This window comes from Vipera ursinii, assembly GCF_947247035.1.
Source record: "Vipera ursinii genome assembly, chromosome: 6".
NCBI lineage: Eukaryota > Metazoa > Chordata > Lepidosauria > Squamata > Viperidae > Vipera > Vipera ursinii.
Genome location: NC_139515.1, coordinates 22,021,421 through 22,048,650, shown reverse-complemented (window position 1 = coordinate 22,048,650; position 27,230 = coordinate 22,021,421). Strand labels below are relative to the sequence as shown.

The 27,230-nt window shown below is 37.9% G+C and overlaps 1 protein-coding gene across 1 annotated transcript in view; it reads right to left on the bottom strand.

Moving 5' to 3' along the window:
- Positions 1 to 513: 513 nt before the first annotated feature.
- IQUB (IQ motif and ubiquitin domain containing) overlaps positions 514 to 27,230 on the bottom strand; it is a gene marked incomplete at its 5' end in the record, with an annotated part of 43,095 nt that continues 16,378 nt past the window's right edge. The window contains 6 exons of the mRNA XM_083366023.1: positions 514 to 875; positions 3,406 to 3,591; positions 5,850 to 6,098; positions 14,688 to 14,864; positions 16,445 to 16,615; positions 26,011 to 26,186. Of these exons, the coding sequence (XP_083222149.1) occupies positions 708 to 875; positions 3,406 to 3,591; positions 5,850 to 6,098; positions 14,688 to 14,864; positions 16,445 to 16,615; positions 26,011 to 26,186 (1,127 nt within the window). The 3' untranslated portion in view covers positions 514 to 707. The remainder of the gene's footprint in view (positions 876 to 3,405; positions 3,592 to 5,849; positions 6,099 to 14,687; positions 14,865 to 16,444; positions 16,616 to 26,010; positions 26,187 to 27,230) is intronic.

Genomic DNA, 27,230 nt, shown 5'->3' with positions numbered 1-27,230 from the left:
AATTAAAAATTGATCTATTATGTAATTTGTATAAATTGGATTACTGAAGAACCAAGGTATTAGTCTATGTCCATATCAGTATATAAATATGAAAACCACAGAAAATAGTTATAAATCTTTAAAATGTCTTTAACCATGGCTGTTTAACTTCTATTTGAATTTACTCTCTAAGATGTTGATGATAGGGAGTAAAGGTAAGAAAAAAATGAATGCCTCAATAAATTGTATTATATCTAAACTGGTGTGTTACAATAAAAAGTGATAGTGCTGGCCATAAGAATATAAATTTACTCCATTTTATTTTGTATCACAGTAACATCTCTTTAAGAAAGTCAAGGTCTTTAATATGTGCCAGGTCTCATATGCAGGCATTCTTGAAAACAAAATAGCAGCTTTCTAGTTTAAAACTGTCTTTTAAAGTTGTTGCTTAAGACTTGGCTAGGGTGCCAAAATATTCTTTCTTTCAAAAGAAAAAAACGACTAAAAGCATTTTGTATATTGTATACCAAAGAGGTATATGTGAAAGAGGCAAGTGCAGTGTAACACTAATGAATTGGAAATGAAGTTCTAAGTTGAATTTTTGGCAATACAATTTAAAGAAAAATCTAGGGTATGCAAACAAACATTCTTTAAGCTCATGATCAGGCCAACTTTCCAAGCACTGTTCCCTTCTTTTAAGAGAACTGTTCTAAACTTTTCTACAAGTGTTATTTTGATGAAGCAGTTGTTACAGACTTTGTTACTAAAAGATCTTCTGTGTTAGTTTGCTTGTCACTTTTATGAAGAGCAGCTGCCAGTTCTGGGAACTGAGAGAAATAATTCCTTGCAAGCATTTGTTTGTGCCTTACTCTGTGAATGAACACCTTCTCATAAGCCTGAAAGAAAGAAAAAACAGAAAATGTTTTGATTGGCTATATATTGGCACAGCAGATCCTTAAACTATGAATGGTATTAATTTTTAAATAAAAAAAACCTAATAATCATTTTGTCTTTTTAAAAAGATAACCCACAGGTTGATTAGCTCAGAGATGCAATGCCATTTACAGTGAACTACTGTAGATGTTAACAAATAGGTACAAGTTATTAGGATGTGATTAATTCCTGCTCAGTTCTTAAAAATGATTGATTTGCAATCCCAAAGGTGCTGTTCAAAAGGCAACTAGACTTTCTTGGGTTTTTTTTTCTCTTGAAAATGTTTCACTTCTCATCCAAGAAGCTTCTTTAGTTCTCTAGAACTGAAGAAGCATCTTGGATGAGAAGCGAAATGTTTTCAAACCTTTTCAGTTCCGTACTCCTTCTCAAATCTGACTCGACTCCATAGTTGCACTTGCTGTTGCTTCTAGTTTGCCAAACAGCAAGGGAGAGTGGGGAGAGAATTCCTAAGGGGGCAAGAAAGATCTGGAATGTAAGAGAGCCTTCTGTTGCGGGGGATACGTTATCCACCAAGGTCAAGTTATGAAATGTTTGAGCGGTGCAGACAGTCTTTTTCCAAAACAAAACAACTGAACCCAATTGGTGAACTGTGAACTGTGGGTGGCCCGGGGGGGGGGAGGGGTTTTACCTATGTGGGTTTTCACAGGAAAATCCCAGAACTGACTTTGCTTCTGCTGCACCTAGATGGATAAAGCTACACTCATGGTAATTTAAAAGAGCCGAGAGTTTCTTTTGTTGAATGTGCCAAATGGACATTTGACATGAAGTCAATTCTCACAGTAGTGCCTACCTGGATCCCACCAGAAGCCCAGAGACCCAAAATGTTGGCAACAGGCAAAGAATCAGAAGAGAAGAAGAAGCCAGAGGAGCACCTGGCTCAAGAAGCCTCAGCGGTGCTGCAGACTGAGGCAGGGGCACAGCTGGCAGGCACATATCCCAAACTGAGGGCTGAAAAGCCAGAGCTGCAAGCAGTGAGGCTAAGGGAGCGGTTGCAGGATGCTCCGTACCAGGGACTGAAGACTCACTGGGCAGCAAACATGGGGAAGGCAGCTGAGGCCGAGGACCCTCTAATTCCCACAGGAGTCAATATGACACGAGGGAGCAGATGGAAGGTAAGGCAATTGGTCATGTTTTTTATGCCCATATGACTCCACAGTTTTGGGAACTGTTCTGGTTACTAGTTGGCTTTAGGGTATGATTCAAAATGCTCTTCATAATATAGTGTCTTGTTATTTGTCGGGTCTACTTGCCTTTGGTTTTTTCTGTCCAGTGAGACCAGGTAGAGTAGCTACCCTTTAGATCCCGTCAATAAAGCATGTCATCTAACAAGACTCTGGAGGTATGCCTTGTCTATCACGGAGTCTACGCTCTGAAATAATATTCCCAGAAATTCAGATGGTGGATGATGTTTAGGAAGCTATTAAAGACCTAGCCAGGACTTAAGGTGGGGTGATAGTTTAGTCCCTGTTAGATAGGTTGTTTTTCCTTTGCTTATAAGTCTGTCTTCAGACTAGTCATAGTTTCTTCTGCAATCCTTTTTGAATTGTTCTCATTTTTTAATTGTAAACCAGCCAAAGTTGTTGCTAGTTTGGCAGCTATTAAATTGTATTAATAAATAAACCAACCAATTTATTTATTTTCCCATTTTTGCTCCTTAATGCAAAGCAATAAGCATGCAAAACACTCAAAAGCACTCATAAACAATATGATATAAATGTATATACATACAGAGATTTATACAGGTAGACCTTGATTTACAATCATTTGTTTACTGACTATTCAAAGTTAGCATGGCACTGAAAAAAGTGACTTACAACCAGTCCTCACACTGAGGATCATTGCAACATACCCACAGTCATGTGATCAAAATTCCGGCCCTTGGCAATCAGCATTTATTTACAATGGAAAATAAATGTCAAACTGCCAGCCCACAGGCCGGTTGCATCATGCAGAGGCCGTGCCCACCCTAGCTCTGGCAATGTGAAAAAAGTTGCGATACATCACAACACATCACGTGACGTGGTGAGTTTGACACCCTTTGGTTATAGCACCCTGGGGTCATGCAATTTCCATCGGCAACCTTTTCAGCAAATTTTTCACAAGCAAAGTCAATTGGGGAAGCCAGATTTGCTTAATGACTACATGATTCACTTCACTGCAATATTTGCTTAATAACCATAGCAGAAAAGTTCGTAAAATGGGGCATGATTCACCCTAACAATGGTAATTCTGCTCCCATTTGTAGTCTTAAGTCAAGAACTGCCTGTGTACATTCCAAAGTGGAATCCCTGTCAAACAATCTGCATAACAAACCACACATTCTGTGCTACCTCTGTGTACCTGTGTGTCTTTTTAAAAATTGAATCTGAAGGATTTCAATAGTACCATACCTCATGGGATTTTCTCACCCTTTACTGGATTGAATTTATTTATTAAAATATATATTTAATGTGTGCACATTTAAATTAATACCGTCTCAAGATCACTTAGTTTAAGATGAGCTTCAGCTTCATCCTCTTTGAGGAGAATAGTGTTCCAGGGAGACCATTCTTGCCACTTATTCCACCTAATCATGACCAAATCATACAGATCATCCCAAGCACTAAGAGCTGACTGAGCACCCCAGAAATGTTCCACCATGTAGTGTAAATCTTGCAGCTGCAGTATAAAAACAAGAGGGGAAAAAAAGTTAATTTAAAAACTTACCACATTTATAAAGTTGTTGCTTTGAATGACTATTATTGTATGCCACACATAGTCACTACATTTTAATTACAGATTGAAATGCTCTCAAGGAAAGTATTTCTCCCCTCTCTTTCTTTCTGCAATGGCTGTGATAACACACAATCAGCTTATTTATGCCAAAAGACGTATTGCCTCAAATACAGGTTTTTAGAAATTTATTGATAGGTTTTTATGCAGATGGCTATTTCTGCTTCCTGTCTTGACAGCTTGCTTGATTATCAACTTGTTGTTAGAACATTTTCTTGCTACTAGCCACTTCCCAAATCCATGCTGTTAGTAAAGAATTAATGATCCAGAATTCACAAATAGAAATAGTACTTAATTAAATTAGAAGTTTGTAATATTCCACTACCAATGAATTCCTCTCTTTTTTGCAAATATACTAAAAGTCTGAATTTCCAACCTGGAAATTCAGACTTTTAGTATATTTACAAAAAAAAAAGAGTTCCAACCTGGAACTCAGCAATCTTATACAGTACCTAAAATGACATAATCCATATAAGCAACATTAGTATGGCTTACATACTGTGGCATTATAGTATAGTGTATTTTCCGCTATAAATCTATAAATAGATGGCAAGTCACACTTGCTTTAAAATTATAAGTAAATAAATAAATATTTAGGCTCAGCTAATCTCAGTGTACACATGCTGTACTTTGACAATAAAGGTTTATTATTAATATTTATTATTCATGATGTATATTTCAATCATAGGACTGATTTTATTAATCATCATGAGAAAATGTATTGCAAATGAGATAATGATATCACATAATTATATAGTTTGGCAACTGTGAAATATCATAACATATAGCATAAGGTTGCCTTGAACTCCCAATTACACTAATGAATGTTTCAATGAGGTACCTAGAGAATAGATATAGCCACATGATTTGAGAAAAAGCGTTTCTTAATAAATTGATCTGCTTAGGTTCAGTCCAGGGGCATAAATCATTAATCCAGCAATGTACTTCTAAAGACAAGTATCATTACCAGCAGATTTCCATTAATGCATACAAAAAATTGTTATTAAGTATATGCTTTAGATTCAGATATATATTGAATTGAATCTTATATAGACAAATTTTAGAGACATCTCAATAAATTGAAACAAGACTCATCAATGCAAAACAGAATCTAAATTTTCCTGAAGCTTTCATAGTGATTCAGTTTTCAAATGAAACAAACCAAAAACAGATCAATTTTTTCCCCAGGTATGAAGGAAAAGGTAAAGAGAGAAAAGATGTGATGTAAAAAGATGTGATTTATATCAAGACTCTCCAATCATAATGCTTTGATGCAGTGGCACTGAATAATGTAAGACTATGCAAATAGGCAATGCATTTTGCTAGATGAGTGAAAAATGGAAAATTCACTTGGGACCAATTCATTTCCGTTTTTAAAATGAAATAAATAGGGCTCATATTTATTATAGTGCCTTCTAAAACAATACACATATTAATAAGCAACCATGGAACATATTGCTATTTCTTAATATTAATAATTATTTTATTTTTTTGCATTCAGATACAGATATATTTTCTATGAAAATGAGCTTCCCAAATAATACAATTTTCTTTTTGAATTCTACTTAATTATTTTCAGCAGAAGATATATTTCACTAACTAAAATGTAGCAACTTGAAATTCTGTTTATGACTGTGGATAAATGTGTAACTGCTGTATTACTAATACAATTTAATTCTGGAACGTTATCATCTAATCCAATTTGACATTAAATTGTACTTAATATATTTCAATTATTAAAGTTGTGAAGCAAATTTAAATTTGGTGAACATAGCATATTATCTACTTTTTACCCTAGAAATAAACAAAACCAAACATGCTTTACTGTAAATCACTGAGGCTCAAAATATTCACAAATGTATCTACTATAAAGTTTGCATTGCCATGAGGTTTAAAATCATTTATGAGGAAGTTAAGATGAAAGTAGTGACAGCAGCTCCGATGTAAACCATGGGCAAGAGATTCTGAACTACAAGTGCTCCATCGCCTTGAATATCTTTATGTCCAGTAAAACTATAAGAAGCAACACCTGGATTATTGTATTTAAACTATTTCTTTTGTACTGTATTGACACAATAAAAATCCTACCAGTTTTATGTCTTCTACATCTTTTTCTTTTGTATTATTATCTATATACTGCGTACCTGAAGTATAAAGGCAATCTTAGCACCATCGTTGTATTTCATTTCAGACTCTCTAAGATTTCGGAGCATCCGTTTGTACTTCAAAAAGGCTTCCCTCTTACGAGCCTCATTATCCAGCTTGCAGCAAACACGGCACCGGCCAATGGTGCAAGAACTAACAGATATGGCAAAACTAGTAGAAGGTAGATATTTTTTGCAACCCAGGCAAAAATAGATGTTGTGATAAAGCTTCATTGGATCAGCTGGTACCTGCAAGAATGCTATTATAAGTTGTTGTTGTTTTCCATAAAGAATCAAAGGCTGGACCAGAGGTTTTTAACATCATTACTTTCAATGGATGAAACTGAACTAAAAGAGAAGATGAGCTAAAGGGGTTTCAGAAGAGAAACTGATCTGGATTCATCTGCATATGTGAAATGTTGTGAAGTTAACACTGAACTGCACTGATAAAATCTCTAAAAATTACACTTTTATATTTGAGCACACACCAGGCTTCTGGATTGAAATGATTGAGACAAGCATATTATCAGTTAGATAGCTAATTATTATGTAATAATTTGCATTTTCAAAATTCACTTCTATTAACCATAATTGTAATTTCAATTAGAAGTAACAAAAATAAATTGTATATATATTAATAGGTAATTTACAAACCAGGTTGTAATGATCTACATTAACTGCTATCTCACTGTCAACCTTACAAATTAGCTGTCTATGGATTCATTTACCCTTAGTAAATTATAAATTATGAAATGTACCATATCTCTCAAACAATTACTGTGATGTAGCACAATATAATAAACCTAGCAATTAAGAACACACTTTTAAACTTTGGTATATGTAGCTAAGTTTAAAAAAGATAAATGTTCTTTATATCAACATTTTGAGAGGAATGCAATTATCAATACAAGCCATAATAGTTTTGTTATACAGGTACTGAAAGTATTTCAATAGTCTATCTCTTTGCATATCAAATAGTCTAATTGCCATACTGATTCCCTATCAACTTGCTACTTCAGATTTTACAGATAGTCCTAGACTTACAACCATTCATTTAGCAGCTGTTCAAAGTTACAATGGCACTGAAAAAATGGCTTACAACTGATCTTCACACTTACAACTGTTAGAGCATTCCGATGGTCACATGATCAAAACTTGGACACTGACATGTATTTACAATGTTTGCAGCATCTGATGTCATGTGATTGCCATTTGCGACCTTCCTAGCTAGCCTACAATAAGCAAAGTCAGTGGAGGAAGCTGGATTTTCTTAACAATCACATAATTCATTTAACAACTTGAGTGATTCACTTAACAACCATGGAAAAAATCATAAAATTGGGCAAAACTCACTTAGCAACCACCTTGCTTAGTAACAGAAATTCTGGTCCCAATTGTGATAATAAGTCGAGGACTACCTGTACTTCTATGACAGCATTCATAGGCGATTCATAAACAAAATCAAAATGTTACAATTACAGTGACATTTTCCCCTCTGCACCAACACTCTGCTGAACACCTAATTCCCACTGCACGGTCTTAGGTCTAAATATATTTACTATGTAATAGGCTGTATTGCTATTATCCTTCTCATCTTCTCATCTTCCTCATTTTATCTTTCCTACTATCTTAACCTATTGGTATCTTATGATTTATCACTTGTTATTTGTATCTTATGATTAATGATTGTAACTATGATTTATGATCTATGACCTATCACTTTGTTGTTTGTATGTACACTGAGAGCTTATGCACCAAAGCAAAATTCCTTGCGTGTCCAATCACACTTGGCCAATAAAAGAATTCTATTCTATTCTATTCTATTCTATTCTATTCTATTCTATTCTATTCTATTCTATTCTATTCTATTCTATTCTATTCTATTCTATTCTAATTTCTTTGAAAACTGCCTAGAGATATGTGTCTGTGCTTGTATAGTATACTGGGGACAAAAATCAATAAATAAGCAATTATCTTGAAAACCATGAAGGAGGAAGATACCTGTGTAGTTAAAATGCCCTATTCAATTTTACTCTACTGTATTTTCCAGTGGCAGCAACTATTTTCACTACCCAGTCCTCCAAGGCATTTTGAAGATACAAACAATGGTAGTACAATGGTCTTCACTGCTGTTGACTTTGGAATGGACAAGAATGCCTCAAATCGACCAGTACTCCCTTCAGACAGCAAGAGAAATGCAAAATTCCCAAAGTGAGTCTGTGCCCTACTTCCAGATGAAGGAAATTCTCATAGTACGGGCACAAGGAAATGCTCATAGAAAAGAGTATTTTATTCACTTTCACAGAAAAAGAAAATATAAATTATTGGCCCCCTCCCTGTCCCCATGCTTTGTACTGTAGTGTGTACAAACCATAACTGGCTATTTCCACAAAAGCTGACTATGGTATAATATACTTCTTGTATATAAATTTCACTAATACTGAAATGATTGGATGAAAACATAGCTATTCAAGGCTGGTTTTCCTCATCATGTTTACAGGTTTCAGTGTACAGCTCTTAGGAGGCTAAGGTGGAAGGTAATGTCCTACTTGAAGCTGGAGAAAATAAGAGAAGATTTCAGCATATGCTGCTTACATAAGCAGGGAAAATCAGGCCACTTATTTTTATGAGTGTTCTGATATTGAGAAGAAACTGACTGAAGAATTAAGGTTGCCACTGAAACCTATTAGCAAGTTCGGGCAGAGATGCGGTAAATCTACCAGCAAGTCTCAGAGCAGGAGATGAGGCAAGTGTAGAATCTGAATGGAAAATGGCTTGCTTCCAAGATCACTTCAGATTGGAAGTTTTGCAATTTGCCCTATGCTGCACCTGAATGAGGAGAAGATAAACTTCAATACCTGGGGACAGCACTCTGGAAACAAAATGATATAGTATTCAGGCCAGATAAGCACAAATGTCATGTGTGCAAGGGCTCTGTGTGTCATATTTACAATGTTTCCTGAAGAATCTACCTGTTTGCCATACTGCAAATAAAACTATAAAAATGAACATATTATTTCAGTAACATTATTTTAAAATTCACTTAGTTACAGGATGGATGGAGTGATCTGTGTAGAAGGCAGAAGGAATGGCCTTAAAGATAGGAGAAAGAGCCATTCCCAAGGCAAACGTCTGGTAAAAGAGCCCTAAGTCTGAACCAAGAATGTAATGTAACCCTCTTAGACAAGCCCCCTCCCTAATTTACACAGAGACAGAGAGGGAGGGGGGAAGCACATTCAGACTTGCTAAGAATTTGCTACTACAGCATTTCACTGTGTCCCTGCATAACAGATACAGTGCCCTTGCTGACCTTAATAGGGACATTAAGGAGACACAGGTCAAGGTAGTTGTGATAATTCAAATAAGCAGAGGATTGTGGTCCAAGATGAAGTACTTGTTTTTGACAGGGAGAAGCGTGAATCAGGTGTTACACATCAGTCATGCAAGAAGAGAAAGGCATCCAAAAAGAGAAGCCACCTTCTGGTTGGTGATTCAATTATAAGGAATGTAAATTTAGGAAACGACACAGAGGTTTTAAAAGAGGTCAGGTGTCTTCCAGGTGCTACTGCCAGTAGGGATAAGAAGCATATTTTTAAAATAGTCAAGAATGTCAGGAAGGACTGTGATGTGGATGCTATTGTACATCTTGACACTAACGATCTGTCCCAAAAAGATGTACTCTCTATGCAGAATGATTTCCAGAGCTTGGGGCAGGAACTCAGAAGGATAGGCTGTAGGCTTACTTTTTCAGAGGTTTTACCAGTGTATAAGGAGCAAAATGGAAAAGGCCAGTGTATAGCACAATTCAATATGTGGCTAAAAGAGTAGTGTAAAGGGGAAGGATTTGCTTATATTAGTCACAATGTCTGTAGCTGGTCCAAAGGAAAAATGTACAAAAGAGATGGTTTGCATCTATCCAAGAAAGGGACTGAGTTACTTAGCAATAAATTCACATATTTTTCTGGAGGAATATTTAAACTAAACAACGGGGACAGTGAGTTAATGGGTACAGAACATAGATGTGTTTGTGTGTGGACAAGAATATCAATCTTGCTGTCAAGCAAAATCAAGCTTTTAATAGCTAGTGTCACACAAAGTGCACTAACCAAACAGGTGGTAAGAAAATAGGGGAACTCAGGCACCACACAGGTTATGTAGAAAGTAAACACAGGGTCAGTCATAAAGAACTCAAATGTCTATACACCAATGCACAGAGTATGAACAGTAAACAGGGTGAACTAGAAATTCAGGTAAATGAGGGCAGATATATTGTTGCCATTACGGAAACATGGTGGGATGAAACCCACAAATGGAACACACAGCTAGAGGGATTTAAATTATTTAAAATAAACAGACCAAACAAAAGAGGAGGTGGAGTTGCTCTCTCTATAAGAAATAACTACATCTCTACAGAAATAGAGTACAACAATGATGCAAACTGTTTTGAATGCATTTGGGTCAATATAAAAAGGGGGAAAATGACATTGCCATAGGTATATACTATAGGCCACCCAACCAAACAGAGGAAATAGATGAACTTTTTGATAGTCAGTTAACCAAGGTATGTAGGAAGCACATTACAATAGTAATTGGGGGGGGGGGCTTTAATTACCCTGACATCAACTGGGAGACAAACTCTGCACCAAGTGGAAGATCAAATAGATTCCTGACAAACCTAGCAGACAACTTTCTCTCCCTAAAAATTGAGAAGGGAACTAGGGGATTAGTCATTTTGAATCTAATTCTCACTAGCAGATGAAATGATAGAAGGTGTTGAAGCCACAGGAACCGGGAGAAAGTGATCATGCAATATTGGAATTCAACATTATGGAAGCACAAGCAATAGAACACAGTCAAACTAGAGTCTTAGACTATAAGAGAGCTAATTTCAATAAACTCAGAGAGAGCTTGGGAAGGATTCAATGGATGAGAATCCTCAAGGGGAAAACAACTCAAGAAGCTTGGGAAATTTTGAAAAGTGAGATAATAAAAGTCCAGTCTAGCACAAGACCAACAAAGAAGAAAAAATAACAGCTCTCAAACTAAACCAGCATGGTTGCATAAAGAACTCTGTGAAAAATTGATAGATAAAACGGACAAGTATAAAAAGTGGAAAGAGGGGCACATAACTAAGTCAGAATATCAGCAAATAGCCCGTGCCTGCAAAGATGAAGTGAGGAAAGCTAAGACTCAAAATGAACTAAGGCTTGTGACCAAAGTCAAAAATAACAAAAAAGCTTCTTTCAACATGTAAAAACGAGATAAAAGTTAAGGAAATGATTGGTCCATTTCTGGGGGAAAGTGGCAACGTGGTGACAAGCAACAGGGAGAAAGCAGAATTATTTAACTCGTTTTTTGCATCTGTCTTTACACAAAGGGAAAAAAACAGCCCAATCTATCAAAAACAGTACCACAAAAAACACATTAGAAGCACAAGTTAAGATAGGCAAGAAAATGGTAAGTGAGCACCTGTCCAGCCTAGACAAGTTCAAATCACTAGGACCAGATGGATTACACCCGAAGGTTCTCAAGAAACTGACAGATGTGATCTCAGAACCACTGAACTATATTTTTCAAAGATCCTGGAGCACTGGGGAACTACCTAGAGGATAGGAAAAGAGCTGATGTAGTTTCCATCTTCAAAAAAGGGAAAAAATAGATTCAGAAAACTACAGACCTATCAGCCTAACCTCAATACCTGGGAAGATTCTAGAAAAGATAATCAAACAATGAATCAGTGAATACCTAGAAGCAAACAAAGTCATTACTAAAAGCCAACATGGGGTTGTCAAAAACAAATCATGCCAGACAAATCTTATTGCATTCTTTGACCAAGTGACAAAATTAGTGGTCCAGAGGAATGCTGTAGATATAATTTACTTGGACTTCAGTAAGGCATTTGATAAAGTAGATCACAACCTACTACTTAATAAGATAGAAAAATGTAGGTTAGACAGAATCACCACCAGATGGATTCATAGCTGGCTGATTAGCCATACTCAGCATGTGGTCCTCAATGGAACTGCAACTACATGGAGGAAAGTATGTAGTGGGGTGCCCCAGGGCTCTGTTCTGGGCCCAGTGCTCTTCAACATCTTTATCAATGATTTGGATGAGGGGACAGATGGGTAACTCATCAAATCTGCAAACACTCCAGAAGATAGATTTAAGATACAGGAGGATCTGGACAGACTTGAACACTGGGCACTATCTAATAAAATGAAATTCAATAGTGAAAAAAGTAAAATTCTACATTTATGCAAGAAAAACAAAATGTACAGGTATAGTGTAGGGGGTACCTTGCTCAACAGTAGTATCTGTGAGAGGAATCTTGGAGTACTAGTGGACAATCACTTAAATATGAGCCAGCAGTGTGCTGCAGCTGCCAAAAAAGCCAACACAGTGCTAGGCTGCATTAACAGATGGATAGAATCAAGATCACATGAAGTATTAATACCACTTTACAATGCCTTGGTAAGGCCACACTTGGAATACTTCATCCAGTTTTGGTCACCACAATGTAAAAGAGATCTTGAGACTCTAGAAAGAGTACAGAGAAGAGCAACAAAGATGATTAGGGGACTGGAGGCTAAAACATATAAGGAACGGTTGCTGGAATTGGGTATGTCTAGTTTAATGAAGAGAAAGACGAGGGGTGGGGGGACATGATAGCAGTGTTCCAATATCTCAGGGGCTGACACAAAGAAGAGGGAGTCAAGCTATTCTCCAAAGTGCCTGAAATCAGGACAAGAAGCAACGGATGGAAACTAATGAAGGAGAGAAGCAACCTAGAACTAAAGAGAAACTTCCTGACGATTAGAACAATTGACCAGTGGAACAACCTGCCTCCAGAAGCGGAGAATGCTCCAATACTGGAAGCTTTTAAGAAGAGATTGGACAGCCCTTTGTCTGAAATGGTATAGGGTTTCCTGCCTGAGCAGGGGGTTGGACTAGATGACCTCCATGGTCCCTTCCAACATTATTATTATTAATATTATTATTGTTGTTGTTGTTGTAAAAGTAGTACTGACCTACATAGCATTGGTTTTCTAATCTGATGTACCTCAAAGTACTGAGATTTTATATAAAGGCAATCATCATCAGGATCAAATTCAGTCCAAAAATTAGATGGGCTCCTATTATGAAGTTCAAGCTTCCTGTTTTCTCAAGTATTTTTTTAAAAAAATCTACCTTTTCATTAGTTGATCTATAATTGCTTTTTATGCTATTATTATATTGTGAAATTTGTGTATGTTATTTACTTATTAAATTTATTGTTCTTTAGTAAAATGACCTGTTAAGCGTGTTTAATAACTATGATGGGGTTAAGATAAATCTTTACTCTCATTAGCCTTCTTACAAGGCACTGCAATATTATAATCCCAAGATCACATCAGGGAGAGAACTTAAAGAAATTGGGGTGGTGGTGGTGTTTGGACTTTGATTTTGCTGTTCACAATTTTATAGTAGAGATGGGAAAGTTGTGGTCCAGCAGCTGTTACTGATTTACAGCTCTCTTGTTATTGTCTGTGCAGGTGGGGGATGCTGTGGTTCAGCAAAATTGCGGTGGTTCAGCAAAATTCTAATTCTTTAACTTTGGTATGCATATCTATTGGCAAGTCTATTTTCTTCAGTCACATGTATATGAGGCAAATGCCACGTTATATTAGCAGTTCATTTTACTGTATTCAAATATTTTTCTTTCCAGTCTATTAGGTGGCAGACAGCATACTCCACCTGGCTTTCACAAATGATATCTGGCTTTCATGTCATTTTTTTCATACAGAATAGCCTCATCTATTCTCTTGTGTTTTGTATATGTATTCATAATTAATCAACTGTACTCTACAATAATAATAATAATAATGTAAAATTTGAGATACTTATTTAACTAGCATCATATTCTAGGCAATTTATAATATGATGCTATAACATAACATAACATAACATAACATAACATAACATAACATAACATAACATAACATAACATAACATAACATAACATAAGCATGGTGACACAGTGGTTAGAATGCAGTATTGCAGGATAACTCTGTTGACTGCCAGGAGTTCGATTCTGACCAGCTCAAGGTTGACTCAGACTTCCATTCTTCTGAGATTACTAAAATGAGGACCCAGATTGTTGGAGGCAGTATGCTGACTCTGTAAACTACTTAGAGAAGGCTGTAAAACACTATGAAGCGGTATATAATTCTAAGTGCTATTGCTATATAATAACATACAATAATACTGCACTATATATTAGAAAATCTATAACAATATAATAATGCAATTAAATTGCAACTGGCATCACTGGGTCTACAATATTTTCCCAAAGGCTTCAGAAATGCTAGGTCTTTGCCATTTTTTGGAAGACCATAAATGCAAGGCTATACGTATCTTGGAAAGGTAAGGTGCTTCATAAGAGGGGAGCCCCTACAGAGAATCCTGAGATCCCTTCCTGTCGCATCTCCTAGTAAGAGAGATACCATGAATATCTGCTTTCTGGCTACCCAGACCAGATGGGCATTGTGTTTCTGGGAAAGGTGATTTCTTAGATCCCCAAGGCCCTATCATGAATTGCACTCACACACTGGTAACCAATGCAGTCCCTGAAACAACCATTTAACTGTAACCTGGGAAGTATCAAGAATAGCCAAAAACTGAGCCACTATCCTGTGGACCAGCTGAAGTTTTAGGATAGTCTACATAGAGCAAATTAAAGGAATATAAGTGAGAGTTATCCATCATTTGGATAGCCAATGGACTATTTAAACAGAAAAGGAATTTCATTTAGCTTCACATTGTATTACATATATTTGTAACAGAGGTGGAAAATACCTTGAGAAGTCGTGCAACCTCTGGATTAAAAAGAGGTGTTTTAATATACTGAAGAAATAATGTACAGATTCTTTGTCGAAGTCCTTGTAAATTACATTCCTTCACTGCCCTCATCATGAGGTCTGCTTCTCTATCAATTAATTCCACTATTTCTTGTGTGAGTTTACATTCATGTTCCTGAAAAAATAAACAAAGTGTTTAGCAAACCATTGGCATACAGTTCCTTATACTGACTGTAATTCTTAATATCAGTTGCCAATTATAATAGTTTACAGGCGGCAGGGCATCTAAAATATTCAGAGAATGGCTTTGAAAGCATCTTCTGAGAAAGGGTCAACAAAGAGTCAAAATGTCAGATACTGCTCAACATTTCAGAAACCCTTTGCTTTTAGAAATGTGAATACAGTGCTTTCCTCAGCCATTAGTTGTGATTTTTAAGTACTTAATTAACCATAAAAATAGCTTTTATAGTAAGCTACATGTAAAACATCTTCCCTGAAATGAATGAAGCATTTTTGGAGTTTTTTATTCTGTGAAAATAGTGATGGAGGGAACCCAATCCAAATTAGAGACACGCCAAGGGTTTCAGAACTGCTTAACTGCAGAAAGCCTCATCCAAGCAATTTTTCCCAGAAAGCACGTCTTCTAGTTTGGCTTTAGGATAGAAATCCAACACTTGCTTCCCAGCTGTTCTAATATATTCTGTATATTTAAATATCTTCATAGTAAGTCAGTGTGCTTAGGATCAGATATCTCACTTTTTCGTCAGTGTTCAGAACCAGTGAAGAGTGCACACTGTTGATTACACAGGACCTATCCATCCCCTCAGGTTCTTTCAATTTTTCAAGAGTGGGTAAGTTGTTTGTTATCTTTTAATCTGGATTCATTCATTCATTCATTCATTCATTCATTCATTCTAAGAGTAGAATGGAAGCTACCAATTAAACATACACATATTTATTTTGTTTAAGGATTAATATGGCTATCCAAATTGTAATAATGTGTTTCCTGCTGGCATACAGCTATAAACAAATCATAGCAGGTCAATGTCGATAACAAAAACACCAATAAAGAAAACAAAATCTCACAGTTGAGGCATAACCACAATATACTCAGCCTCCAGAGAATATTCTGGCTCCAATGCTGAGAAAGCATCCACGTCTTCAAAGCCTTCCTGAAGGCCAACAAGATTGGAGACAGGCGAATCTTAGGGGAGAGAACATTCCAGAGAGCAGGGATCACAACTGAAAAGGCATGCTTCCTACGTCCTGTCAGATGCCATGTTTCAGAGAAGGAGCCAGGAATGGGCCCACTCTATTGTAATGTATGGGATGGCCAGAAACAAGCAGACATAAATGATCTTTGCAAATATTGAAGTCCTGGGCCATGAAGGTGGTAACCAACATCTAGAATTGCATCTGAGAGCTTATTGGGAACCATGGCAGTTAGCAAAGTAGAGGTGTAACCTCCACAACAATAAGGAATAAAGACCTCAAATATAAATACAAATGGAGAACATCAAATATTTACTTATAAGGGCTCAAGGCAACATTACACAATTTTCTCTACAACAACAGCCCTATGTGGTAGGTTGGACTAAGGGAAAATGACTTGCTTGATATACAAAACAAGCTTCCAAGCTGATGAGATGGTTGAACCTCAATCTCCCTGGTCTTAAGTTTGACATGTAAATCACTACATACTGTTGATATGTGACATCAGTGTGTGTGTGTTTTTAAAGCCTTGGAGAAACATACCTTCACTGTATGTTTTAGGGTTAACAACACATCCAGCCGTTCATCTTGGGGAAGATCTTTCATACTAATGCTGCGATAGATTCCAAGTAATTCCCTGGCCCGCAGTGTGAATTGTGTATCCATTTCTGTGGTTCTGCCATCAAATGCTTTCCATCTTTTTGGTTCTGCACACTGAGAAACAATTTGAACCAATGATTATAGAACAAGGAGCAGTACATGAATAAAGTACAGTGCTAGAAGTTTAATGGAGACTCAGTTGTTGCTTCTACATATTTAACATTTCATTTTAGCTAATTAAAAATAATCATTATTCTAAGAAATCAGCAATTACTAACAGTATTTTTTTAATAAATCCTTATATATAATTGTGAAATCCAGTGATTTATATATACCGTATATATGTGTGTGTGTGTGTGTGTGTGTGTGTGTGTGTGTGTGTGTATATGGATCTTTGGTTATTCGGGTTTTTCCCCGCGTAGAACTAAAGGTGTAGGGTGCCCCTACACCTTTAGTTCTACGCAGGAAAAAACCCGAATAACCAAAGATCCACATACGAACACCCGCGAAAACCTCAGAAAACATATATATATATATATATATATATATAAAGGTAAAGGTTCCCCCGCACATGCGTGCTAGTCGTTTCCGACTCTAGGGGCCGGTGCTCATCTCCGTTTCATAGCCGAAGAGCCAGCGCTTGTCCGAGGACGTCTCCGTGGCACATGCGTGCTAGTCGTTTCCGACTCTAGGGACCGGTGCTCATCTCCGTTTCAAATCCAAAGAGCCAGCGCTTGTCCGAGGACGTCTCCGTGGTCATGTGGCTGGCATGACTAGATGCCAAAGGTGCACGGAACGCTGTTACCTTCCCACTGGAGTGGTCCCTATTTTTCTACTTGCATTTTTACGTGCTTTCGAACTGCTAGGTTGGCAGAAGCTGGGACGAGTAACAGGCGCTCACTCTGTTACGCGGCACTCGGGATTCGACCCGTCAAACTGTCGACCTTCTGATCAACAAGCTCGGTGTCCTAATATATATATATATAATCTCAGATAAAGGGTATGACTGACTGATGAGAACATAAAGAGTTCGAAATGGCCATATCAGCCTCCCAAAATTCTTTATTAGCAATTTGAATAATTTGCATATATATATATATATATATATATATATATATATATATATATATATATATATATATATATATATATATATATATATATATATATATATATCTGGTAATCATGCTTTTTTTAAAAAAGATGAATGGGCAACAAATAATCAAAATAATGTAAATAGACAGATCTTTAGGTTTGCAGTCAGATAGGGGAAGTAGGGAAGACTAGGGAAATAAAATAGTGAGAGGCCATTCATTTCATGCACTTGAGCTAAACCTGATGTTTATTTTCCCTTTTTTAAAAGTTTTTGGAATCTGACTGTTTAGCACCTGTTAGACCCTCAGTGGCATGATCTTCTTTAATAAACCAATTTTCATAACAGGAGATGAACAGCTGTGCACAAAAATTAGATACAACTTAGCATAATAAGGACTGCCCAAGTTCTGGAGCTTGGATGGCTTAATGAAGCTAGATAATTTTAAACTTTGGATTTAATAGTTTTAGATTTAATAACTTGGATTTAATAAACTTAAAGGTTTTTCAGATTACTATAGATATTGCTTAAGAATAAATGCTTGAGAATAAAGTATTTGTAATTAATAATTAAAATAAAAATATAAAATAGCATTGATAAATAATATTTATAGCATTGAGTCAAATAACCAGAAGGAAAACAGGTAACTGGGTTGCAGTAAACCTGTTTCACACCAGGAACTGACAAAGGACTAGTTTGTGGTTACACATAATACAGGGCCCAGGCTTTGATTGTGTAATTATGGCTATCATATTGACAGTTTTGATCTTCTTCCATGAATGCCTCTGCATAATTAGTAAGTTGAAGAGCCTTAACATCATTTGACCCTTGCACTTGAATTCTAAGCTCCTACACTTTAGACCTGTGGTCCACCCACACTTTGGATTCTACATAGTGGAAGAGAGACATGTGCATATGTTTCTTTGACTGAACTGGAGATAGAAGAACCACAACAAAACTGTGGGGGGAAAATTCCCTCCTGATTTAATTTTTTTAAAGAAAAGCAACCTTGGCAATACTCCTGTCTTTTAAAAGCTCCTTTTCAGTATGACTAAATCCTCAACCTAGGGTTACTCCTTATTTCCTATGTAAATGCAAGAGATGGAATGAACATGGGTGGGTGGATATTAGGAGATTTCTAGTCCTGGTTTACGGTGATAATCTCTCTAACCTGTCTTGTCATGTTTAATAAGCATCCAACAGGGCAGATTAGTACCATGGAGCTCTCTTCTAACTGCTTCAGCAGGAACAAAGCTGACTGTGCTGTGTTCTTTCTTCTTTTCTTTTTTAACTTTAGCAATTTTATTTCCACAGCTCTCTACATTTCTAGGAAGCTTGAATACACAGAAACTGTTTGCTACTGGAAACAGAAATCTGTACACTATTAAGAAACTCCTATTTTTCAAATTATATAAGCATTAAAAAGTAAAAATAGAATTTCATAAATAAAATTTGACAGATTCTTAGTGGGTTTAGCTCTATAATTAAATGAAGTGCAGATAATTGGAACTGATGGACTGAAGCCAAAACCAATTTTGAAAATTGATGCAATAGATTTTTGCCTAAGTAAATAAAATTCTGCATCTTTCAATTAGAGCTAGCAAATGCTTGACAGAATCAGAAACAAAAGATTGTTGCTCCAGCATAATTAAAGTTCTATTAATTTGTTTTCTGGTGCATGCATGATAGCACAAACCTTTTATATGTATTATGAGACACTGTAAGCCAGTATTATGACACCCAGAGTAGCTGAAGAGATTTAAAATCACTGATCACACATTAATTTTCTCTATATGCACAAAGCATTTTAGAAAATGTTTCCCAATCTGGTTTGCTCCACCATAGGATCAGTGCCTGTCCTGTATTCCCAAATATCACAGGACTCCAGAAATTCTCCTGCACCAAAAAGCCTGCTATAAAGTCAGTTTTGTAGGATTAATATTGTAGCTGGGGGATGGATAGTTTTCCAAGGGTGAGAATTCTTGCCTTGTCCTAGAACCTCAGGTCCCCTCCAGGCCTACTAAAATCAAGGGTTGGTGGTAGCTTGATAACTTTCTACCTAGGATTAGTAAACTGAAATTGAGGCAGTTATATTTTGAAGAATTTTAGCAGGCTTTATTGAACCAGGTTGAAAAATAATGGTTTGCATATTAAGAAATCCATGATGGACTTATATAAGTGCAATCTGATATATTCCAGAATCTCCCAACCTCAACTCTGTAAGTCATACAACCAAGCATTCTGAAATATTTCCTAATCCAACTTTTCAATATGCAGAATAGGTTGAAATCTGAAGAAATTGTTTGAATGTCTTAAAATGTCAAAATTGCTCTACTTACGCAGTAACTACCCATATTATATAAAAGATCTTACTGATTGCTCTTTCACAACAGCTTTTGGGCAGAGAGCCCATTTTTAGGATGCAGGTGTGAACTTGATATACATTTGTCTGACTCCAAGCAAGGTGTTAGCAATACATACAGGTAATACAACACATGCAAGATATATCATCATTATTATTATTAATAAAGAATTAAAACTTTGGTTATATAATGAACAAGAATATATTTGCTGTTTCTTGTCTCAGATAATCAAGACACATACACATGTGAAGCATGTTGGAAATAACATATCCTGAACTTAAAGTGTATACACTTTTTGAACAATATTATAACTTTATCTTATAAACTTACATCTAAAAACTTTCTGTAGAAATTGTGAAACAAAAGAAAAACTTGTAGAAAGTTCAAATGAACAATATTTCCATTTCTCCTAAAATATTCAGGAAGCATCTTAAAACAGCAAAAAAGGTTTTAAAATGTATTCATTTTATGAATATGTTTACATATGACACTTAGTGTCATAGATCAATTAGAAAATGAAAAGTAAAAAGGACTTTAGTTTGGCTACTGGCAAAGGAATGAAAAAAGGGTACATACTCTCCTCTTATTTATTCAAACTATACGATGAATATAATGTGTGTGTATGATATCAATTAACTTATGGCTTAATTATGTGAATGTATTTTAATGTGGAGTGGTACATATATACTGCTCAAAAAAAATAAAGGGAACACTTAAACAACACAATCTACTGTATTTAATAGTAGGATGTCTTATTTTCTATTCCCTTTATTTTTTTGAGCAGTATATACTGTAAAAGACAGGCCTCAGCTGGAAAAAGACTAGGGAAGTGAAATAAGAAACATCAACCTAGGCAGTTAAAATCTTGAACCAAAGAGGGAAAGAAAAATTGAACTATTTCAGAAGATTCTCAAAATATATTTTGTGATTAAATCACTGTCTTGTGTGTAGAATCAGTAAAACCAGAATGAATTACCAAGTCACAAAAGAGTTCTTATTCATCTTGTGCAACCTTTGTAACAATTTAGAACAAGATCAGCTTTCTCTGGTAGTTTTTTTTAATATCCAGTTTTGTGTCATTTGCATATGTCATGAGCATCCCTTTCACTTTTTGTTCATGCCGGCCACATGACCACGGAGACGTCCTTGGACAAGCGCTGGCTCTTCGGCTTTGAAACGGAGATGAGCACCGGCCCCTAGAGTCGGAAACGACTAGCACACATGTGCAGGGGAACCTTTACCTTTACCTAAAATAATATTTGACTGGACCCAGAAGGGAACTCTGTGGCACACTACTCAACACACTACTCTCCCCCCTGCTTCAAAAGAATCTCTCTATCCATTCCATTAGTCCGTGGTAATTCCACTGAACCCTCTTGTTCTCCTCAAACATACCATTCCTTAATTTCTGCTGTCATTCAGAACAATTCTGAGAGTCAACTGTCAGCAAGTTATAGTTTGATAGCTCTCTTGCAGTGAGATGGGAAAGGGAGATTTTTGTTTATTAAACTAAAGTAGGATTTTTGCTTATTAAACTGGAGTTAACTACTAACTGCTTCTTCCATCTAATTTTCTCTTTCAGCAGGGAACTGGAATTAGAGCATAAACTTGGTACAGTTTCTATACATTTTCTCCCAATAAAAACAGTCTCTAGCAGGAGAGAATTCTTATGAGGGAAACTGAAGAATAGAAATGAAGCAATTTTAAAATTAGGGAAAACAATAGTTATCGATATTGTACATTATTGTATGCTTTTTATCTGGAAGCATCAAAGCTTCTAGGTTTATTTCAAGTATAGTGTTGGCTGCTAGTGACATCTACAGGTGGATAAGCAATTTAAGACACTTACCCTAATTAAAATAATAATTTCTTATTCTTATGTCTTTTTCTTATCCATTGCTCTATTCTTAGAATTATTTGCTATTATTCCAAAGTAATTTTACTGTTTTACTGTTTTATCTATTCTATTTGCTGTCTTTACATTCCTACTTTTAATTTCAGTCTGAAGCTTCTTCTAATGAAGAATTCATCTTAATGTTAGAACTCTTAAGTTCATAAGATTATCATTATAAGAGAACTCTAACACACAAATGAAATACTTGGGTATTTAGTTCAAATCATATATGTGAGCAGATTCAATTGTCCTCTGAAACAGAAATCATACACAAATAGAATACAATGCAGAACCACAATTTAAATTTACAATGTACTTTATTTGTTTTGGCTTAAAGTATACCTGATAATTAGAAAAATAGAATCATGGGGCTGAAGCACACTACTGGCTCATATTTAAGTGGTAGCCCACCAGGACACCTAGATCCTTCTCACAGTTACTACCGTTGAGCCAGGTACTGCCTATTCTGAACCTATGTATTTGGTTTTTCCTGCCTAAATGCAGGATCCTTACTCTTCTCACCACTGAACCACATCTTGTTGAACAAGGCCCAATGCTCTTGTTTGTCAAGATCCTTGCTAGAGATTTGAAAAGGAATAGGTCACTGGAAGCTTAAAAATGAGATAAGAAAAGGATTGCCATTGATTATCTGACATGTTACAACTTCAAACTATCTAGCAGCAATATGATCCATAGGTAAAGGTAAAGGTAAAGGTTCCCCTGCACATGCGTGCTAGTCGTTTCCGACTCTAGGAGCCGGTGCTCATCTCCGTTTCAAAGCCGAAGAGCCAGCGCTTGTCCGAGGATGTCTCCGTGGTCATGTGGCCGGCATGACTAGATGCCAAAGGCGCACGGAACGCTGTTACCTTCCCACCGTAGTGGTCCCTATTTTTCTACTTGCATTTTTACGTGCTTTCGAACTGCTAGGTTGGCAGAAGCTGGGACGAGTAACAGGCACTCACTCTGTTACGCAGCACTCGGGATTCGACCCGCCAAACTGCCGATCTTCTGATCGACAAGCTCAGCGTCCTAACCCACGGAGCCACCGCATCCCTAATATGATCTATATAAGAAGTCAAATTAAAAAAAATTCTTCTTTAGATGCAACTCTACCAATTTCTTCACTTGAAGAGAAAACAGGATGATGGGTATAGTTAATTTACTTGATGTTGTAGTCTTCCCCTAAATACTTCTCCCCCCTAATAGAAAATTTATTTTGCATGTGAAATACCTTATTTTCCGACGTATAAGACGACTGGGCGTATAAGACAACCCCCCAACTTTTGAGATGATTTTCAAGATTTTTCGTCTTATACGCCGGAAAATCAGTGAGCCCGGGAAGGCACGCCCTCCCCTCTCACTGTGGAGGAAGCAGGGCAGGCTGGTGTCTGGCGGGAGCCGGCAGGGCAGTCCTGCGCACGCGTGCGCGCTCCCCGGCTCCTAAGGAGTCCTCAGGGAGCCATGGCAGGCGCCTCACGCTCTTCCCTCTTGAAGCAGCATCGGCGGAGCCGTCCTGCACTCCTGCTCAGCCGGGGAGTGCGCACGTGCGCAGGACTGCCCTGCCGGCTCCCGCCCGACGCCGGACGGCTCTGCCGATGCTGCTTCAAGAGGGAAGAGCGTGAGGCGCCTGCCATGGCTCCCCGAGGACTCCTTAGGAGCCGGGGAGCACGAGCGTGCGCAGAACTGCCCTGCCGGCTCCCGCCAGACGCCAGCCTGCCCTGCTTCCTCCACAGTGAGAGGGGAGGGCATGCCTTCCTGGGCTCACTGACTTGCAGCCAAGCCGGAGCCGAAAGGGGCTTTTCCTTCCACCCACCCTTTGGAATAGACGCAAGAGCTCCCGGGGTCTGGCGTTTGCAAGGGGGAGGGGAAGGGGCTGAGAGGCTCTTGGGGTGGGAAGGGAGAGTCACGTTGGAGGGGGGACTGGACTAAGGAGGCTTGAAGTTGCTTTGCAAGAACGGGGGCGCTCGATTGATTTATGTACTATTTTCCGGTGTATAAGATGACTGGGTGTATAAGATGACCCCCCAACTTTTGAGATGATTTTCATGGGTTAAAAAGTCGTCTTATACGCCAGAAAATACGGTAATTTAATTTAATAATTTAATTTAATAATATTTCTATACCGCCCTTCTCCCTGAGGACTCAGGGCGGTTCACAGGGCAAAAGTGAAATACAAAATACAAACATTAAAAAGAAATTAAATGATTGCCCAAGTTAAAACAATTGATATACAATTACTGTATAAAACCCCAAAGATAAATTTAAGAATACAAAAAATAAAAAACCCTACCAATCCCCATCAGGCTAGGCCGGCTTGTACAAACAAAAACGTCTTGAGATCGCGACGAAAGGAGCGAAGATCGGGCGCCATCCGGAGCTCTACCGATTCCAGGGCTCCAGAGCGCCCACAGAGAAGGATCTCCCCCTGGGGGCCACCAATCGACATTCTCTGATCGGTGGCACCCTGAGGAGGCCCTCTCTGTGGGAACGCACAGGGCGCAGGGAGCTTGATGCCGGCAGCTGATGTTCCCTGAGGTACTCCGGCCCCATGCCATGGAGGGCTTTGAACACCATTACCAGTACCTTGAATCTCACCCGGAAGGCAACTGGTAACCAATGCAGCTCACGGAGCAAAGGTGTAATGTGGGAGTATCGGGAGACTCCCAACACAACTCTCGCGGCTGCATTCTGTACCAGTTGGAGCTTCCGGGTGGTCCTCAAGGGCAGCCCCATGTAGAGAGCATTGCAGTAGTCCAGACGAGAGGACACGAGCGCATGAGTGACCGTGCATAAATCATCCCGGCTAAGATAGGGCCGCAACTGGCGCACCAGGCGAACCTGGGCGAAAGCCCCCCTAGTCACAGCTCCTATATGGTCTTCCAAGGTGAGCCGTGAATCTAGGAGGACTCCCAAGTTGCGAGCCCTATCTACGGGGGGTAATAGTTCACCCCCCATAGCAAGAGGTGGAATGTCCGAATAAACCCGGGATGAAGATATGCAAAGCCACTCAGTCTTGTCGGGGTTGAGTTGAAGTCTGTTCCTCCCCATCCAGACGCGAACCGCCTCCAGGCAACGGGACATCACGTTGAGGGCATCACTGGGGTGGTTTGGGGTCGAAAGGAAAAGTTGGGTATCATCAGCATACTGATGATACCCAACTCCAAAACCACGAATGATCTCACCCAGCGGTTTCATGTAGATGTTGAACAGGAGAGGCGAGAGGACCGACCCCTGAGGAACTCCACAAACGAGAGACCTCGCGGTTGACCTCTGCCCTCCTGCCAACACCGACTGCGAATGTCCCTGGAGATAGGAGGAGAACCACTGTAAGACCATGCCTCCCACTCCCAGTCCCCTGAGATGCCGCAGCAAGATACCATGGTCGATGGTATCGAAAGCCGCCGAGAGGTCTAATAGGACTAGAACAGAGGAATATCCCCTGTCCCGAGCCCTCCAGAGATCATTCACCAGCGCGACCAATGCCGTCTCCGTGCTGTGCCCGGGCCTGAAACCCGATTGGTACGGGTCTAGATAATCCACTTCATCCAGGACCAGAGGGAGCTGATGCGCCACCACACTCTCAACAACCTTCGCAAGAAAGCGAAGGTTGGAGACAGGACGAAAGTTGTTCAATACAGCTGGGTCCAAGGCAGGCTTCTTGAGGAGAGGCCTCACCACCGCCTCTGAAAAGCCTTACACAAAATTTCAAATATATTTTCCTACAGTACAGCCAAAGGGGTCTAGTGTTGTAACAGTGACAGAATTGATATCATAGAATATAAATTCTGGTAACGTGAATGAAATTACTATAATAAATTTACCCTACATGCCTAAAATGCAGTATTAATTAAAGGTTATAGAGGGCATGGTTAGCATCATTTTCAATAAGAAGATGTAATTAAGTAAATTAAGATGTAAGTGGTGGCTTCTCTGTACATAGGTGAAAAGAAATTTTCACAAATTTATGAGTATACATAAAGACTTTTAATAACCATATCTAATGAGCCAATTTTACTGCCAGACATGCATAAAGCTCACAAATCATATCACCAACTGGTAAGTTAATTACTGTGCTTTTCTTCAGTATGTTGTTAGTTTGCAAATGTTAATTTCGGTTTTTGAACTCTTGGTACACTAAGACAGAAATTATCTCACTGACCTTTTCCAGAAAGAACAGGATTGCTTTTTCGTGGTTCTCTTCTACTGCATTCATTTTGTGTCTCCCAATGCAAGCAATCAGCTGGGTCTCTTTTTCTAGAAGTCCACAGAGAGCTGCTTTCCGTTCAGCTCCAGTGAAAGTGCTGTTGATGCCCTCAAGTTCCTCTTTTCTCCATACTGTGTCAACACAAAAACTATATTGATTTTTTTCAATTGTCATTTTTTGATTAGCCTTCACCAAGCATTAACACAAATTGAATATTTTAAATTAGTCAAGTCTTAATAAACAGAAGCCATGTGAGTTACTATTTGGTTATTCTAAATTATCATTTACTAGTTAAGTTTTCTTGATATATACTAGGAGAAGCATCTTTGGGTTATTCAAATCAATTTCATAATATGAAAAGGTTCTTCTGTAATATATACACAGTCTCTCATGTCATTAGAAACATGTAATAATGCAGCTAAAAAGAAAGTAGACATATAGTTTCTAACTGTGGATAAGTAAATTCTATCTCAATAGCCAGATTATGTTTCAAGTAGGACTAATCCATTTGCCTACAGGCCAATGATATTGATGATACTCCTATATGAGATTATTTGACGAGGAGTGCAGGGGTTAGACTAGGACACATTTTTTTGGAATTTGCTTCTTCATTATGGAATAATTTTACCTCAGAGTCCAATGGCATAGTTCTAATGCTTTTTAGAAGTGCAGTCAAAATGGAGATGTTCTGTAGAACATCTGATCTACAATATTCCCAGGAGTGGCAACTAAAGAGGCACACTAGTTTTAATGGGAGATATTTTTTTATAATTATTAGTTTTATGGACATATGTTGCATTAATATATGGAAAGAGCTGACAGTCCCTGTGGAATTGGTGCCATAGAAATGTTATAGTATATTAATAGGGCCAGTCTGATCTAGTGATTAGTGATTAAAGCACTCATCTAGTGATTAAAGCACCAGTCTAGAAACTGGGAAACTGTAAGTACTAATTCTGCCTTAGCCATTAAAGCCAGCTGGGTGACCTTGGACCTGTCACTCTCTTTCAGGGTTGTTGTTGGGGAGAAAATGGGTGGAAGAAAGAGTGTTGAATGTTCGCTGCCTTGAGGTATCTGTTAAAAATAATAAAGACAGAATACTAATTAATTAATTCTTAGTTTTTACCAAACCACTATCTTATGTTTGACTGAGCATGTCACAAGTTTACATAGCT